General features: G+C 40.6%; 2 protein-coding genes across 5 annotated transcripts in view; both read right to left on the reverse strand.

Annotated features, from left to right (window-relative positions):
- Nucleotides 1-681: 681 nt before the first annotated feature.
- On the reverse strand, nt 682-8,537 carry RNF7 (ring finger protein 7). Of its 4 annotated transcripts, none has more exons than XR_015552156.1 (4): nt 8,315-8,525; nt 4,478-4,525; nt 2,091-2,881; nt 682-1,198 (listed from the first exon to the last, which is right to left on the reverse strand). XR_015552156.1 is itself a non-coding variant. In XM_014789110.2 (3 exons), the coding sequence occupies exons 1-3, from the start codon at nt 8,487-8,489 to the stop codon at nt 2,825-2,827; spliced, it is 273 nt and encodes a 90-aa protein (XP_014644596.1). In that variant the 5' UTR covers nt 8,490-8,537; the 3' UTR covers nt 1,932-2,824. The 4 variants fall into 4 exon arrangements, 2 of the variants coding, with proteins under 2 accessions (XP_014644596.1, XP_004419355.1); XR_015552157.1 differs by having other exon boundaries at nt 682-1,201; XM_014789110.2 differs by lacking the exon at nt 682-1,198 and having other exon boundaries at nt 1,932-2,881; nt 8,322-8,537.
- Nucleotides 8,538-14,770: 6,233 nt separating this feature from the next.
- LOC147916966 (uncharacterized) overlaps nt 14,771-18,141 on the reverse strand; it is a 44,684-nt gene continuing 41,313 nt past the window's right edge. Inside the window, exon 9 of the mRNA XM_087431659.1 lies at nt 14,771-14,913. Coding sequence (XP_087287785.1) covers nt 14,771-14,913 — 143 coding nt within the window. The remainder of the gene's footprint in view (nt 14,914-18,141) is intronic.

The following is an 18,141-nucleotide window of genomic DNA, read 5'->3' on the forward strand; positions in this document are numbered from 1 at the left end:
AAGGGGATGATTTGGAAATGTGAGTTTTCTTTGGATGGCATGAAGATTGATGGCACCACTGGAGTTTAGTGGGTGGGGGCCAGGAAAGTTCAACATCTTGCAAGTTTGGTGGGTGGGGGCCAGGGAAGTTCAACATCTCACAAGTTTGGTAGGTGGAGGCCAGGGAAGTTCAACATCTTGCAAGTTTGGTAGGTGGGGGCCAGGGAAGGTCAACATCTTGCAAGTTTGGTAGGTGGGGGCCAGGGAAGGTCAACATCTTGCACCATATGGGATGGTCTCACATAATGAAACATAGTTCAGCATCCTGCCTGACCTTCAAATATCTATTTACATAACAGAAAAATCTGTTTATCTGAGCCTAGATCGTAAGTTCTTTTTACATATAAACACAAAGTACTTTTTTGCACAGCTTTAAAATCCAATGAAGTTTCCAAATATGCAACTAACATGTAAATCAAAAGATTGCACATTGCTTTGTTCAGAGCTTTACTAAGCACAATCTACCATTCTGGGAGGAAAAAAGTCCTAATATCAATGAAAATACTCATGTTTCTGAGTCACAACAGTTTATATTGTTGCTATCTACCTGTAGTGATCACACACACACACATATCCACATAAGCATCAGCCTCTTTCATTATGTCTTCTGATGTAATTATGCTCAAGCATTTACATACTGAATTACAAATGAATTATAAATTACTTTCCTTTTATTTCTATTTTATATTACAATTATTATTACATAAGTTTTAATTATGTGTGGAAATATATTTATGAATTTCACTTCAGGATAGTAAAGGGGACACATTTTTATAAAAAGGAAGTGATGGATTTGATAGGGTGAGATTTACTGACTTGCATGTCAGCTGTCCAATTGGTACAGATGGAAAATTAAATAGCTAAAGATGACAAACGTCATTTTCCAATAAACTAGTAAAATAAAATTCAAGAGTTTAATCAAATGGAAAGAAAAACCTGTTCAGTGGTTAACTTGTGCATTGAAACTCACAAGTAAATGTCCCAGTGTGTTCTTTCTGATGAAACAATATGTCCTACTTTCAGATGGTATGCAGATGAGCTGATATCATCCCAGGACGGCAGGATGAGAGCAGCTTTGTCCAGTCCCTCCTCCTCTTCTACCCTTGGATGCCCATGTGACAGAAACAGAGCTTTGTTAGGTGGTGGGCCTGCTGCGGTTCTGCTGTGTGGAAAATCAAAGTATTATCACCATCCTCCACATTTCATTTACATACTGTCATACTGACCAAAATAACTCAACATTCTTACTGTTTCTCTCTTCACTGGAAAGCCAAATATTTGGCTCACATTTTATGGATACAACTTTTTAAAAAGGTCAAACAAAAAGCTGCTAAAATAGTTCACTGCACAACGATAAACACATTCAAATGGTCAAACATTTGTACATTGTAATTAAGTTTCTCTGTAGATAGACAATTGTGAAAGAATATATAAGCAAAAATTTCCAGAGAAATCTGATTGATAAATAGTAACCAGTGTGAAAGCATAGAGAATTCTAATTTTTTATTCTAATTATTATAATTATCTTTAATGTTCTTTTACGTATCCACATTCTTTAGATTTAAAGATTCAGACTAGCAAACTCTGAAATTGTAGAAGTGAATCGGTAAGATTTTAACGTTTTAATTTATTAAATTCATAGCAGTAGCCTCTATTATGGAAAAATTCAAAATGAACTTGTGGTCTATAAATTATTACAAGATAACCTCCACTAAGTGTAAATGAGTTTGCTAAAATTTAATTATTTTCTCGCATTTATATGTTTGCAGGTAATAAACTTTAAATTTTATTATTACCAAATGAAAGTATAGGAATATTTTTTCCAAATTAAATGAAAGCACTCACTTGATAGTTTAAGGTTATGCATAAAATTGCAATAATGACAATTCAAATGAAGTAAACAGAATAAACTATTTATTAACACACCATGTGATAAAATAACCTTTTTGATCTAATGCTACAGTGGTAAACATTTCCCCCTCATTAACATTCCATCTAAAACACAGTTAAATTACAACATAATCTGACCAGAACTTGAAAATACTTCTGACCTTCACCACTCAGTGACTGAACAGTGAGGTGAGTGCAGATCTGGGTTTCCTTGATGAGTCCAAGGTGGAGAACGATATAACCTAAATGACAATCAAAAGCCCATACACCCAAAGGTCAAATTTCATCTATCCTGTGCACTGGTCCAAACTTAAAATCCTCTTTATATCAAATAAAGATTCAATGAATCACCCAATCTCCACCAAAAATAAATATTAGGACAAATTAAGGAGAAGAGTTGGGTTTTAAACTGCACTTTATTTGTTACTATAACATGTTTTTTTTTTCAACTGATCAACCGTAAAGCATGCAAAAAGTTATCCTCTGAATGGAACTGCTTCCACAGCCCCTTGGTTATCAATAAGTAAATTATAAAAGTCATTCAATTGTAGTTCTGTCCTCCTTTATAGCACTTCTAAGCAGTGTATATGACACATACCACAGAGGTAGGAAAGACCATCTTTAATAAATTATCTTCTTAATTGTAGAGAACTTTTGAAAATAGAACTGACAAAACACTAAACCATGCCTTTGATGAGTCCCATAGGACCACAGATCTGTCTCCTCCTATTTGAAGAATGAGTCCCCTGGAGTGTTCCAGCCTTTGTACGGCACCTGATAACAAGATCCAACAGGGCTCGGAACAACTATACTAAGAAAGCCTTCCACCGCTCTCATTTGCCGATCCTTTGGACCACCCAGTCCTGCTGGCAGAGAGGGCAGCGATTGTTCTGTTTCACCCACAGGGACATGCAGCAGTTGTGGAAGGAGTGATTACATTCTCCCCAGACCACTGAAAGAAAAAAAGAATACCTGACATTACATATTTCAACTTAAATTACTGAGCTCAAAATTACAGCTTACTTTGTATTATGAACAATAATCATGGTTCATAATTCTGAATAAACACGGTTAACTGGTCAAAATAACTCTATAAAAAAATAGAAACTTACACGTGTAAATTACACTTAAGAAGTGAGGTAAGGCACTGTGTAGGGGGACTTTCCATCACTGTTCTAGTATCTGTGGGTGATGTAGTGGCTCCCCAGTTCCTACACAGCTCCACAGGCTGTCTTCCTGAAGTTACGAGGTTAAAGGACTTGAGGCTTCCTGAGATCCCAGCCTTTCTCAGTCACGCACTGACTTTGGAGACCTTTTGGGTTTTATTTTATTGAAAAATGTCCTCCTGATTTTTATTTACTGAGATATAACGAGTTTCGAATGTTTTCAGTTCCTAGCAGGCTATTATAAATAGATGACAAACATCATCAGTTGTACCTCTACTGAGTTGTTTTCTAGAAGTGGTGATGAACTGTTAAGTCATCCATAAGCAGTGCAATTCTTCATGTGACAAACAGAATAAAATTTTCAAAGTGGCTGGCTGGAAAAGGAGGTCTCTCTGTGATCAAAGAAAGCTGGCCTATACCTCATAATTCCCAAATTAATATTTTTTAAACAAACAGCATGAAAGAAAAATTTTAAACCAAGAGAAATCACCCACAATCTGAAATACAATCTCAAATGTGGGCTTCATTTGTCCCTTGCTTGACCAGCTGAGCTCTATGATAACAGAATGACAAAAGAAACAGGAAAAAAAGAGAAAAGAAAAAAAACCTTCTTATGAAAATTGGCTGTAGGGGTAGGAAGCAAGGAATCATTCTAGGAATCATTCTAAGTGTTCTGGGAGGAAGAAACAGGATTTGATAAAAACTGCATAAATCATTATTAAGCTGTATGTAAACCACGCAAACACAAAGTACAAAGTTAACCTTTCATTCTAGGAAAACCTTTAAACACTTTTATACAGCAATCTAGATGACCTCAAGAACTAGGACAAAAACTGTTAAACTGCTTAAAATATTTAGCCTAAGACAACTTTTGCAGTCCCAGACTCTAAGGAAAACTGAAAAGATTTCTATACACAAACCACATTCCAAAAAAATCTGGAGATTTAAAATCTTTTCTACCTTAGTTGAAAAGTTAAATACTGTATCATAAAAGAGTATTGAAAATGAAATGCTTTATTGGAATAAAATCCTACCAAAACTGATCTATAACATAGTCAAAATTTAAACGATGTTTTGGCAAATTCTTTATTTTATGATTTTATTAATAGAAGAGAATTCTTTCTTTTTTGATTATCAAAATGTTTACTGTGCCTATGTCTGGAATATATAACCAAGTGGTCTTAATTACAGGCAATAAAAGCACTTGCAGATTAATTCCATTAAGGCCTTTTGAGAACCAACACATTTTATATTAATAATGGATCACTGCTTTACAGTTTATTTTTGTGTATTGATAAAGTCAATCTTAATTGCAAATTCAAACATCCCCACTGAGAGAAAACCTTCAGTTGGAAAAGCAAGAGAATGAAATTACAACATACCAACACAATCCTCTTGTTTGTTTTCAGCTTGACATCTAAGACAGGCATCTAAAAGTAAACAAATAGCAATTCTCATTCTGATGATCAGAATGCAATTTTCAAAACCCAGACACTTCAAAGTCAAATAAAAGCCCAAAGGGTTAGAGATGGAGATAAAAGATTCATACTATTGATTTCTCATCTGAACAGAACTGTTTAAAAATGAAAAGTACAAGGCCCTCTACTAATTTACTTATGACGGGGGCAATTTCACAAGGGTTACGACCCTCTATTTTTACTCATGAAAAGTAAGGCTCTGCGTATTATGTTAAGTGAAATAAGCCAGAAAGAGAAAGACAAACACTGTATGATCTCACTCATATGTGGAATATAAACCAACACACAGACAGAGAAAACTGTACTGTGGTTACCAGGGGCAGGGGGGTGGGGGGTGGGCACAAGGGGTGAAGGGAGTCACATATATGGTGATGGACAAACAAAAATGCACAACCCAAAATTTCACAATGTTAAAAATCATTAAAACATCAATTAAAAAAAAAAATAATAAAGCTCTGATGAAAAGATGTCCTGATGGAAGATGCAACCACTAGAGAAAAATATGCCATATTCCACAATATTAGAAGTTATTATAAGCTCACTGAGCATGCTCACATGTCTTAGAAGATCAACCTTAGAAGCAGTTTATTTTCAAGACACCCTTTTAAATAAGCCATGCTTATATACTGGCATTTGCTTATACATACATAAAGAAACTCTAGAAGGATACCCAAGAAACTAATAATAAAGTTTACCTGGGAGAGGGTGGAATGGGAAGGAGTTTTCATTGTATTTTTGCCTAAATATTTGAATTATGTGACTGTATAATCTATATAAAAATTAAATTAAAAAAAAAAACCCTCCTAAATACTAAGTTCTCTTTTTTCCTTAAGAAAATGTTCCCTTTACAAATAAGTCTGAACCCGAAGCCTTTACCCAACAATGGCTAAGTATTTTAATAAAGTACTTGGGAGTAAACACTAGGAATGAGAACCTAAAGGGTATACTATAAGTTTTCAAAATTCAATCTGTATTACTATTTGCTTGATGAAGGAGGTAACAGAATATTTCAGGGAGCTATGCAATAGATTCATTCACTAGCTGGAAGAGGAATCAAAGTTGGATAAAAGGAAGTTCAAACCAACAGAAAAAAATAGTTTTTAACATAAGTTGGAGAAAAATAATTCGGTAAAAGTAGAGCCACGGTGGAGCTGAAGCCTGCTTCTCCTCTTACCCTGGGTTCTGCTCAGGCATTTGTTTGCCTCTCTGCACACCCTTACCCTAAAAAAACACACCACCCTGGCCTCTTCAGCATGGATGAAAAACAACCACTGCCTCCTGAGGCTTTCTTCAACTCCACAATTACTGAGTATCTATTCTATACAAGGAGTTATGCACTGGGACACCAAAATGACCAAGTCTGGGTCCCTGGTCTCACCAGCATATGGGGAGGTGGACAGGCAAACAACTAAATAGCCTAAGGATCGTGATCTAACAGTGGAGACATGGCTGGTTCTGTGCAATCACAGAATTCGAGTTTGTGATCCCAACTGCCTCTTTTACAGATTAGGAAAACAAGCCTCCAAAAGGTTACATCAAATGTCCCAGTTAACATGCAGCCATGTTGGTCACTCTGGCTCTTCAGAACTTGGCAGTGCTAGCAAACCTACTCCCCTCTTCCTCATCAGCACTTGCTCACTGTGCCATCCGCTCCTTGCAGAACGGAGAGAGGAGAGTGGAAACGGAGGAAGAGAGCGTTAACCACATCAGAATGGGCTGACAGGTAAATCTTGGATCAAGAAGTCATAATAAATCATTTAGGTGTACGAGATGAATTCCAAATATTAAGGAAATGGGATTAAGTGGGCTCTTTTTGTAGAATCTAGAAATCCCTGAATGGTGCTTATGGCTTTGATTTAGATTCATTATCAAAAACTGACTTATATGGAAAAAATACCTAAAGTTTCAGATTAAGGAAAAAGCTTCTTTTGAGGATGTTTCTAATATCCAAAAGAGCACATTTCTAAGGAGTATAGTAACAGTAACACCTTTCAGAATGATGCTAGGGTAAGGGCTGGGGAGTCTGAAAAACAAACTTCCTTCTGCTGTCTGTCACCTGACCACTAAGTGGATTTTAACACCTCATAAACAAAATACAAAGGTCTAGTCCAGAATGCTTTCCTGAACCCAAAGTACAGCTGTTGTCCACCTGCAACATTAATCCACAGTAGAACACTTGCTATAATTAGAAAGTTAATGTGAATGTGAGCTATTGACAGCCCATATTTTGACTTACTTTAAATATCCCAGTAAAGTTTATTTGTTGCAAAATTTCAACCATTATTTTAAATTCCGCATTTCTACTTACTATTTTAAAATTTTTCTTTGGAGAGAAAAATAAACATTCTCGCAAGAGACCAAAAGATTAAGTCGCCTGGAAAAGCTAAAAATGCCACCCAAACTGGAAATTATGATTCTAGTTCTTAAGTAAGGGTTGGAGTAAAGGGGCTGTATTGCAGGCCAATAAACAAGGTGCTTTTAAAACCTAATATGTAAAGTAAGTGGATCATGTTTCAAAGAAATCACGTTCTCTCAAAAGTAGAATAAAAATATTTGAATCCCATTGTTGTAAATTATTTCTGAAACAAGTCCTTATGAATAAAACACAAGAGAGCAAACTAAAGAGAGTGTAAATTGTGGAATCTCTTGATACTGGTAGGTTTAAAATTTCATCCCTCGAGAAGGGAGAGCAATTCTCTTCAAGCTCTTTTCTCCAATTCTCTCATTTTTTAGGACAAGACACAAAGTTTAAAAACTACAGAAACCTCAGTTTTCTTCATCTGCCCTCAAGAAAAGGCATTTAGGATGCTCTCACTAGTTTTAAATGCCTTACTTCAAATTATAACTTGCATTTAAACAGCCCGTCTTTTCCAAGGTGGTCTGAGATCTTAAAACAGAAACCATATACAACGTAAAGAGATGAAGCTGTTCTGAAAGGTTTCACTTGGTCCAATATTTTTATTCAAAATACGGTAGAAAGAAATAAAACTCATTTGTGAAACGGGGTTCTCCGTCAAGGACCGACGCAGAGCAGGGCAGTATCTTTCTAAGGAAAGATATGATGGGGAGGGGCCGGGAAGAAGTTTCATGTTTCTAAATAAAGGGCTTCCATTCTTCAATTCCCAGGAAATTTAAACATTCTTGAACCACACTGTACCCCCTTAGCCGAGCGAGTGACATCTGCCGCGTCCTGAATCGTGCGGATTTAAAAGCCAGCAGAACAGCAGGAGCTAATCCAGAAATGCAGCGGCTGGGAAGGCTTCTGCTCCCCGCGCCTCGCAGGAGCGGAACCGAGGTGTGGTTTGCGGGAAGATGACTCGGGGGCATCGCCGGTGTGTGAGCAGAACCATCACCGAGCCCTGCTGACTCAAGGCCTTCACCCCGACCTCTCCGCGGTTTGCTTTCAGAAGGGGCTGTCGGGGCTGGCCACACAAACCGAAGTGGTTCCTCCCAGCTCCCACCAAGCCTCCCAGTTTTATCTTCTTGATCACACCCGTCACTACCTGAAATTATCCTGTTTAACTCCTCTGCCCACTGCCCGTTTCTCTCCACAGAACGCCAGCCCCCGGCGCCGGGCGCCTGTTGAAGCCCAGCCCCCAGGCGGCGGCCGCAGCCTCCCGTCCAGCGTGGTCCCCGGCCCGCTCGCGCCGGGGCAGGAGTCTCTCCGAGGCTTCGTCCGCCCCCCGCCAGGGGCCGGCTCCGCGGAGGCCGCAGCGCGGCCCGGGCCTCGTGAGCGCTTACCCATCACCTGGACCCTGCAGATGGCGCACGTATCGCACTCCACGTCCCAGCTCCACATGGCCACCGCGTTCCACTTCTTGAGAGAGAACATTTTGTCGCCTCCCGACTTGGAGCCTGCGCTCCCGGAGTGCGACGACAGGGCGCAGGGCTCCTCGCCGTCTTCCACGTCGGCCATGACGGCGGCGCGGAGCCGGCCGCCGAGACGTTGGGTCGCCGGAGGAGGGCGGCTAGGGCGGCTCTGTGGGGCCGCCCGAGGGGCCACAGCGCCGCCCGCAGGCCCGCGGGGCCTACGGCAGCGGCTGCCCGCGATTGGCTGGCGCGGCCTAGTGACGTCACCGCACGCCAGCGCCCGGCGCATCCCCGCCCCGCGCGCCGGGGCTTCCCGCAGGGCCTCCTGGCGGCTACCGGCTGAAGGCCTGAGTCGCCCGCGTGCGGTGTCACTCTGGGGAGAGCGGGCGCACCCTGCGGGGAACGCGTGTCCTGCTTTATGCCTTCGGGAGACTTGCGGCTCTCAGAAATTATCTTGTTAATGTATTCGTTTGCCTCGTCCCTCCCAAATGTAAACTCCATCAGAGCAGGGACCTTGTCTTTATCACTTCCTTATCCTCAGTAATCTAAAAAATGCCTTGCCTCATGGGACGGAATTATTTGAGTGAATGTTCTAGAAATCTGGTTGAATGGTTCTCGAACTTTTTGGTCTCAGGACCCCTTAACACTTAAAAATTCTTAGGACCTTAAAGAGTTTTTGTTTATGTAGGATATATATTTAATTTAAAGGAAAATGTAAAATGGGGGAAAAATTTAAAATGTACTCATTCATTTAAAAATAACAGAAATAAACCAATTACAAATTAGCATTAGAGCAGTAACATCACATATCATGTACGTTCTGGAAAACACTATATTCATGAGTGACAGTGAGAAGAGGGACAGCTCTGAATATTGTTATGCAAATAGTTTTGATTTCATTGGTCCCTTGAAGGAGGGATCTCAGGAACCCTGGGGACCACACTCTGAGAACCTCTGGTCTGACAGTTTAACCTCCTCCTTTTATGTGTAGGAGTAATGGGGTCCAGAAAAGTGAGTAACTTAAAGAGCACATTGCTATTAGGTGAAGGTTACAGTTTTGAGGCCAGGGTTCTTCTATTCCTAGCCCGGGGTAATATTACCTATTATATTTTCCCAAGCAAAGCAGACAGCATCTCCATTTAAAAGATAAGAAAACTGACGCACAGAGAGCCTAAGGAGATGCCTGATTACCACCACCACCTAGTGGTGGACACCTGCTGTGTCAGGTTTGGAATTCAGAGCCTCCCACCTCTTCTTGCTGGGCCTCATCATCCCCTCATCTCTTGATGCCAGGCCTTGTGCCTGGAGGTGCTAACCAGGCTCAAGGAGCCTGGCAGAGGAGACAAGGATGCATAAATGTGTTGTTGTTATTAGTGCTGTGGAGTCAATTCTGACTCCTAGTGACCCTGTGTACAGCAGAGGGGAACCCTGCCTGGTCTTTTGCGCCATCCTCTCACCTTCCAGCGCTATATCAGACAATGCTCCGCTGCTATTCACAGGGTTTTCATGGCCAGTTTTTTCGGAAGTGGGTGGCAAGGTCCTTCTTCCTAGCATAAATGTGTAAAAATACAAATAAGGACACAGGGTCACATTTGACGAGATGATAATGTGTGCTGTTTGTTGAGTGGTGTGTTCAGTGCTGTGAGGGACAGAGACATTGCTGAGAACTGACACAGTGAGCAAAAGCCTCAAGGAAGAGGTGAAGTTTGAACTGCGGGGAGGTGAGAGACCCTGGAGGCCAGGAAACGAGTGAAGAAAGCAAACCTCTACGAGCTGTCAGCCGGTGCAGAGCAGTGGTAATGGTGGCAGATGTGAATCTGACCACACTAACTTTGTGAGCCAAACAAAAACGCCTATAAACAAACCCAGATGAACCATACAAAACACACATTTTGTTCATATTAAGTGACCACACATCTGACTAGAGATGGCTCTACATGCTAGATAGCTCATACAAAAAGAAGGCTGGAACCAGATGAGGATAAAATGCACCCAGCTGGTGGGAACTGGGCAGTTTGAAATAGAAAAGGAGGGAAACTCAGATGAAAGGATGAAAGGCTAGAGGATGGTTAAGGAGGAGGAATGGTACATGGCTGGGCCGAGTCTGAGCCTCATCACCCTGCCCCTGGATTATTGTGTCCTGACTTCCTTCCTGTCTCTCCTCCCCAGTCTAACTGGCTTTCAATCTAACGTGCCTGTTTAATTTTCCTATATCCCTTTTTCCACCTGGCACTCTCCTGCTCAGAACATTCCACAGCCCCACGTTATTGTCAGAACAAAATCTAAATGACCCAGTTGGTCATTTAAATCCTGCCACAATATGGCCCCAACCCTACTTTTCTAGCGTCCAAGCACTGCTATCCAAGACCCTCATCAAATTGGTCTGCTCGGTCATCCAAACACACCCTGCGGTCTTTTTTTTTTCCCCTCACATTTTAACATTTCTGAAATTGCCCTCTGCATTTAGGAAAAACTTACACACCTTTGTGTCCTCACCGACCACTCTTTGCCACCATTTATTCATATCCTTCCATGAAATAATAGCACTTACTGTGTCTCTTTTACTCTTTTGGCACCAGGTCACATAGCAACCAAAAAATGCTGTTACTGCTGTTTATTGAACAATTTTAAGTTTTTTAAATTGAGAGCTCATAAATGATAAAAACATTAAAATAGTAAAATGGGTATACAATGAAAAAAAGCAAGTACTGTTAATAGACTCTCCAGAAATTCCTATATATGTGCAAGCAGACACTTAATACATCAGCTCATTTTTAAAATTTTTAATTGTGGTAAAATACACATAACATAAACATAAAGTCTACCATCCTGACCATTTTTAAGTGTACAGTTCAATAGTATTAAGTACATTCACACTGTTATGCAATCAATCTCCAGAACTTTTTCATCTTCCAAAACTGAAACTCCATACCCATTAAACAACTCTCCATTTCCCTCTCCTCCCCCTGGCATCCACCATTCTACTTTCTGTTTCTCAGTTTGACTACTTTAAATATCCCATATAAGCGGAATCATACAGTATTTGTCTTTTTGTGACTGGTTTATTTCACTTAGCATAATGTCCTCAAGGTTCATCCATGTAGCATATGTCAGAATTTCCTTCCCTTTTAAAGCTGAATAATATTCCATCGTGTGTATATACCATATTTTCCTTATCCATTCATTTGGGTTGCTTCCACCTTTGACTATTGTGAATAACGCTGCTATGAACATGGGTATACAAATATCTCTTCATGATCCTGCTTTCAATTCTTTTGTGTATATACTCAGAAGTGAAATTGCAGGCCGGCCCCGTGGCTTAGCGGTTAAGCATGCGCTCCGCTCCTGGCGGCCCGGGTTCGGATCCCGGGCGCGCACCAACGCACCGCTTCTCCGGCCATGCTGAGGCAGCGTCCCACATACAGCAACTAGAAGGATGTGCAATTATGACATACAACTATCTACTGGGGCTTTGGGGCAAAAAAAGGAGGAGGGTTGGCAATAGATGTTAGCTCAGAGCCGGTCTTCCTCAGCAAAAAGAGGAGGATTAGCATGGACGTTAGCTCAGGGCTGATCTTCCTCACAAAAAAAAAAAAAAGAAGAAGTGAAATTGCTGGCTCATATTACATCAATTCACTTTTAATATGAATTTTTCACATGTACTATTCTCTAGCCTGCTCTTTTTGTTTAATAGTATTACTTTACCTTTCCATATAAGTATTTACATATCTACATTATTCCTCTTGATGGCTGCATAGTATTCCACCACATATATTTTCTGTGATTTATTTCCCTGAGTATCCTCTGAGAGACATTTAGTTGTTTCCAGTGTATAATAAACAGTGCTGCTGTGAACATCCTTATGTATATTTCTTTGCACAGGTGTGAGAGTATATCTGTAAAATAAATTTCTAGAAGTAGAATATCTGGGTCAAAATCTATGTATTTTTCATTTTGATAGACATTGCGAAAAGACCCTTAAAGAGGCATATAGATTTTACACTCTCATCCAGTAGATGTCAGTGGCAAATTTCAATTTTTTGGGGGGAGTTGGGGGAGGAAGATTGGCCCTGAGTTAACACCTGTGCCCATCTTCCTCCATTTTTTATGTGGGATGCTGCCACAGCATGGCTTGATGAGCGGTGTGTAGGTCCACGCCTGGGTTCCAAACCTGCGAACCCCAGGCCACCAAGCAGGGTGCGTGAACTTAACCAATATGCCATGGGGCTGGCCCCTCAATTTTTTTTTTTAAATCAGGAATAATTTCTCAGGAGGCCTCACACAATGGATATTTAAGTTCTGGAGATTTGTTAAATTGATCTCACTACTCTATAACCTTCCTTACCCTGGTTAATGACATATTATTTCAACTCTTATGCTCCATTGTTGTTTACTTTTAATGTATGAGGATCTTGTCTTCCTTGCTAGATGCTAAGATCCTCAAGAGGAGACATAATTTATTCCACAGTTGGTTTGGTTCCACGAACTTGCCAGCACTTGTTACACCTGTACATAGAATGAATGACTGTTTGTTTTTTTTTAACTTCAAAATGCAGAGGTCTTAAGTCTCCTTTTTTTTATTCTTTTCTATTTTTCTTATGTAGCTGTCCTGAGTGAAATAACTGGGATCACTCAATTCTTTTTTTTTTTTTTTAAAGATTTTATTTATTTTATTTTTTCCCCCCAAAGCTCCAGCAGATAGTTGTATGTCATAGCTGCACATCCTTCTAGTTGCGGCATGTGGGACTCGGCCTCAGGATGGACGGAGAAGTGGTGCCTGATGCGCACCCGGGATCCGAACCCGGGCCGCCAGCATTGCAGCGCGCGCACTTAACCACCAAGCCACAGGGCCGGCCCTGGATCACTCAATTCTAACATCAACAATAATAACAGCAGTAGTAAGAGCCACTAATATTCATTTGAGAGCATGTACTAAGAAACAAGTATTGTCCTAAGATGCTTGCCACGTGTCCTCTCATTTAATGTTCACCAAATGAGATAGATGCTTTTTTTTTTTTTTTTTTTTTTTTTTGGTGAGGAAGATCAGCCCTGAGCTAACATCTGCCAATCCTCCTCTTTTTGCTGAGGAAGACTGGCCCTGGGCTAATATCCATGCCCATCTCCCTCCACTTTATATGGGATGCCGCCACAGCATGGCTTGACAAGCGGTGAGTTGGTGTGCGCCCGGGATCCAAACGGGCGACCCCCGGGCAGCCGCAGCAGAGTGGGCACACTTAACCACTTGCGCCACCGGGCCGGCCCCCCATAGATGGTATTCTTATCTGTATCTTACATAAAGGGAAACTGAAGCACAATGAGGTTAATTGACTTGCCCAAAGTTACACACTTGGAAAGCAGCTGGTTTCCACAGAGAATTCTGGTTCATCTAACTCCCCAGTCCACGCTTTTCATTTTCATCCCTGCACCATATTGTCATGGCACATAAAATTCCACTAATCCAATTTATCATCCACACATAGATCAACCTCACTTCTTCCCTTTCTGTCTAACATCTTCATTGGGGGGGGGGTGGCTAGAGTGATCAGAAGTTTCCTTATTTGGGGAAGATCCCCATTTTGGGGGATGTTGTCTTTTAGAAAGTGGTTATTATTTCCAAACATTCCTATTGTTTCCAACTATGGATATATTTATGAAAGAAGAGTCTCTCTTTCTTAGATAAAGATTCTGACTTTCTTCAAATTATAAATTTCACATGTACAAGAGAAGAAGCCCCAAAGAATCCCACCTATTTTTTCTAAGGCCTACTTGTGAAACTCACATTTTAGAAGTTGACAAGCATGATAGGATTAACACTGCTTTGACCTTTCATAAGATAGTTTTATCAAATTTTAGAACTTGAAAGGGGCTTGGTTACAGTGAAAAATATTATTACAGAGCAAGCAATATCTTTCCAGGTATGTGTGGTTGGCCATGGAAATAGATGGCATCCATATTCAGTTTTTAGCCTGTGAAATAATGAACAGGAAATTGTAAATTAAAATTAGAAGCAGGAAGTTCAACTTCATACAATAGAGAGTGAGCATATGCAAATCATTACCCCCTAAGAGGTAGCACATGCCTCATAAAGAGTTCAGCTAAATTCCCCATTTCAGGTCCACAATAGGCCACCAGGAACCAGGATTTGGGTGGGGGCTGGCGGAGTTGAAGAGAGGAGGCAGGGTTTGCACTAATATTTGAGGGAACTATGTTGTTCCTTTATTTCTTGTCCTTCGGTACAATCATCATCCATCAGAATGGAACGATGCTTTAGGGGACTGTTATGTAGAACCAAAATTCTCATGATTTTATCAAGTGCAAAATCTGCTGCTGATGGCACAATCGACCCCAGCTGCGTGCCCAGGCTCCATACAGCACCCCTGGTGGCTACTACTCTGATACAGACATCCAAGAGCATACCTTTTTCTTCTTTTTACGGGTAATATTAGATATCTTGCTATCTTTCCAAATAGATCTGAAGGTGTCTGAAGAGATCTGAGGAGTGACTGTAACTTTTAAGACCGGCAGTTTACCTGAGGGGGGAGAACATAACAGGAAGTGGGTGGGCTATCTCACAAGTCCATTTGATGGACTGGGTCTTCGGCTTCTGAGAGGTGCATTCTCCCACATCTTAACTGGGCAACTTTCCTCTCGCCTAATACCCTTTCCCTATATCTTCCTGATGTGAGTGATCATAACAATTAACTTATTTCTGTAATAACTTTTTTCACTAGTCCTTTCTTTTCCATTATGTTAAAAAAGAAACAACAGGCCCCAAACTGAGTCACTTGTGCTAAGCCCCATGACAGCAACCGCAACTTAATACCTAACCTAATTGCAGTTTAGCCTCTCCCAGGAGGGGAATTTTAAACCAATCAGCCTGGAATTTCCTGATCAACACCAATGAGGTATTCTGCATAATAAACTCCCACTCTTCCCCCAAAGGAAGGTGACCTTGCCTGAAACAATCCACTCGTTAGGAACTTCCTTTTCCACCCCCTTCTCTCTATAAAAGCCTTCCATTTTGTTCAGCTCCTTGGAGCTCCTCTTTACTTGCTAGATGGGATGCTGCTCGATTCATAAGTTGTTTAACAAAGCCAATTAGATCTTCAAATTTACTCAATTGAATTTTGTTTTTTAACAATTCCCACTGCCATATCTCCTACCTGGATGATTACGGTAGCCTTCTACTGCTCTTCCTAACCCCAGACTTCCCCAACCCCAAATCCATCCTGGACTCTGCTTCAAGATCAATCATCTGAAAGCAAAACTCTGATCTTGTCATTCTTCAGCTCTAATACCATTACTGGCTCTCCATCTTTAGTGGACATCTCTTGTTTTTGCTTGCCCAGCTTCCATTTCAGCTTCTTTCTGGAACAGAACCTTGAGTTTCCTTGGGGGTCACACTCGAAGGATGGGCACATAACCCAGGACTGGCTAATTAGTGTATTTCTTCTGTGGCACAGTGATTGATTAATAGTGTGCATGTGACTCATGGTGATCCAATGCAATCAGGAGAAAGGCTCTTTCTTGGGATTAACTGCTTGCAACTCATTCAGCTATTTTTCATGATATTTACTGCCTTACTTCAAATAAAGTGCTTATATTATTTCTTGATGTTTAAAATTTTACATATTGACTATTGTCACTTCCTCTCACCAAACCTCCCAATAGAAATATATCACAATTTTTAGGTAAATCAACACTTGATGTATTCACTGTTAAAGTCGTATATGTTTTGTTCACGGTGTTTCTTTTTCTTATATAACTTTCTTTTGCCTGAGTTGATAATTACCTTGTTTTTTTCATTTGCATAATTTTCTGAGAACTTATTCAAAATATTTCCCCCCAATTTCTTTTATTTCTCATACGCCTATCAGTATTTCTTCCAAAATCCCCACTTCCAATGCTCGATTAATGCAGTTTTTACCCCAGTATTCCTCCTTTCCAAAGTCTTCCATTTTTCTGCTCCACTCTGAATGAGGTCTGACCCTCAATCATCTTCTGGGACTCCTTTTTCTACTTTTCTGTATTGGTTCTCCTAATTTCTGGATTCTGCATTCTTTGTCTTTGTGGTTTACTCCCTCTTTTTGCTCAAGCGTGTTCTCTGGAAGCTTCCTAAGAATGGATACAGAGGAGGTACAGAGTTTGAGTTCTTGAGTGGTGAAAACATCGTAGTTTATCCTCACTTTTGGTTAGAAGTTGGGAATGCAGAGTTCTCACGGAGTTGTCATGGTGGTGCTGCACCACCTCTAGCGTCCAGCTGGGAAGTCTGATGTCCTTCTGACTCCCAGTCCTTTGCATGCAATCTTTCTTTTCTTTTCTTTTAGTAAGTTGTTAGGATCTCCCCATTAGTCCTTGTGTTCTAAATGCCGTGATGATATACCTTTTATCATTAGCTGTGCTGGGCCCTGATGGTGCTTAGGGCAAGTTACCCCAGGAAGCACCACTCTGGTATGTGGATTATTTCGAGCTGAAGACTCAGAAAACTCAGGAAGAATATTTGAGTTTCCCCTCCCAAACTGCCTAAAGAATTTAAAACAAAAGATCTGTTTCAGGAAGAAGTTATTATCATGATGGCTGTAATGATAATGTAAAATAGATGTTACAATAGGAAAGGCACCAAGCCCCTTTTATCAAAAACTCTATCTCTCCCTGACCACATTATCTATAGATGACCCTGAAAAGAATTGTCAGACAAACATTTGCATTTCTTTCTCCATGTGAATTGTCTTCTTGCCCTCTGAAGTCCCAGACCACTACCCACCCCCAACACCTTCCTCGCCTTTAGCTACAATACTTTAGCAAGCAGCTTAGACAGAGGGGCGAGTTGCTCATTTCTGAGTTTCTCCCATGTATACATGTTATTAAACTTGGTATTATTTTCTCCTGCTAACCTGTCTTGTTAATTATTTGGCCAGCCATAAGAACCTTAAGGGAAAGGGCAGAGGGGGATTCTCCCTCTTCCCCCAATAGCCCTCAATGGTGTCTTTCAATATGCAGATTTATGTCCCTTGGTTTTGGGAAAGTTCTTGATTTATTCCTTTGATAATGCCCTCTCCCCACTTTTTTCTTTTCTGAAACTATGACTTAGACACTGGTGCTCTTAGACTGATCCTCTCTCATATTTTCTCATCAATTTTTCATCTCCCTATCTTTTGTTCTACTTTCTGAAGACTTTCCTGACTTCATCTTTCAACGTTTGTTTTGAAATTTTTATTTTGGCTATCATTTTTACTTTCCAAGAACTTTTTCTTATTTTCTAATTACTATTATTTTTTCATAGCATCCGGTTCTTCTTTTACAGATGCGTTATCTTCTATTTCACTGAGGGTGTTATAACTAACTTCTTTTTTTAATTTTTGGCATTGTCTCTGCATCTTCATAGCTCTTTTTTTCTCTCTGTTTCAGGTTTGGTTTCCTGTGTTGGAGACTTGCCTCAAGTGTCTGGAGATTCTCAGATTTCTGTTTACAGCGAAGCATGAGGCATCCAAAGGCTGATGGGAAGCTCCTGTGTGTGTGCAGGGCTTGCTTATCTGCTAGCTTTTTTTGAATGATGAGGAGTGGCCAGCTGTCAGTATCTGGAGTTCCTTTCTCTGGAGCTGTCAGTTTCTCAGAAAATACCCCAGTATTCTATGTGGCTATCAGCTTTCTAGAAGCAGAGCAGACAAAGAAGGCTTGGGTATGGTAAAGGCTGAGTCCCAACTATTCAGTGTGTAGAATTTTCCTTAATCCTCCTCTTTCTAGCTTTTCACCACACC

Source organism: Ceratotherium simum, chromosome 5 (genome assembly GCF_057802395.1).
Source record: "Ceratotherium simum simum isolate JZ-2026a chromosome 5, ASM5780239v1, whole genome shotgun sequence".
Lineage (NCBI taxonomy): Eukaryota > Metazoa > Chordata > Mammalia > Perissodactyla > Rhinocerotidae > Ceratotherium > Ceratotherium simum.

What these genes read in the sequence shown, in the direction of transcription:
- RNF7 (XM_004419298.3), bottom strand. Translation starts at nt 8,489, where the DNA reads ATGGCCGACGTGGAAGACGGCGAGGAGCCCTGCGCCCTGTCGTCGCAC. An exon ending in CTGCAGGGTCCAGGTGATGG is followed by an intron (nt 4,526 to 8,314) that starts GTAAGCGCTCAC and finishes GTTTACTTTTAG; the next exon opens with ATGCCTGTCTTAGATGTCAA. An exon ending in CAAACAAGAGGATTGTGTTG is followed by an intron (nt 2,882 to 4,477) that starts GTATGTTGTAAT and finishes TTTTTCTTTCAG; the next exon opens with TGGTCTGGGGAGAATGTAAT.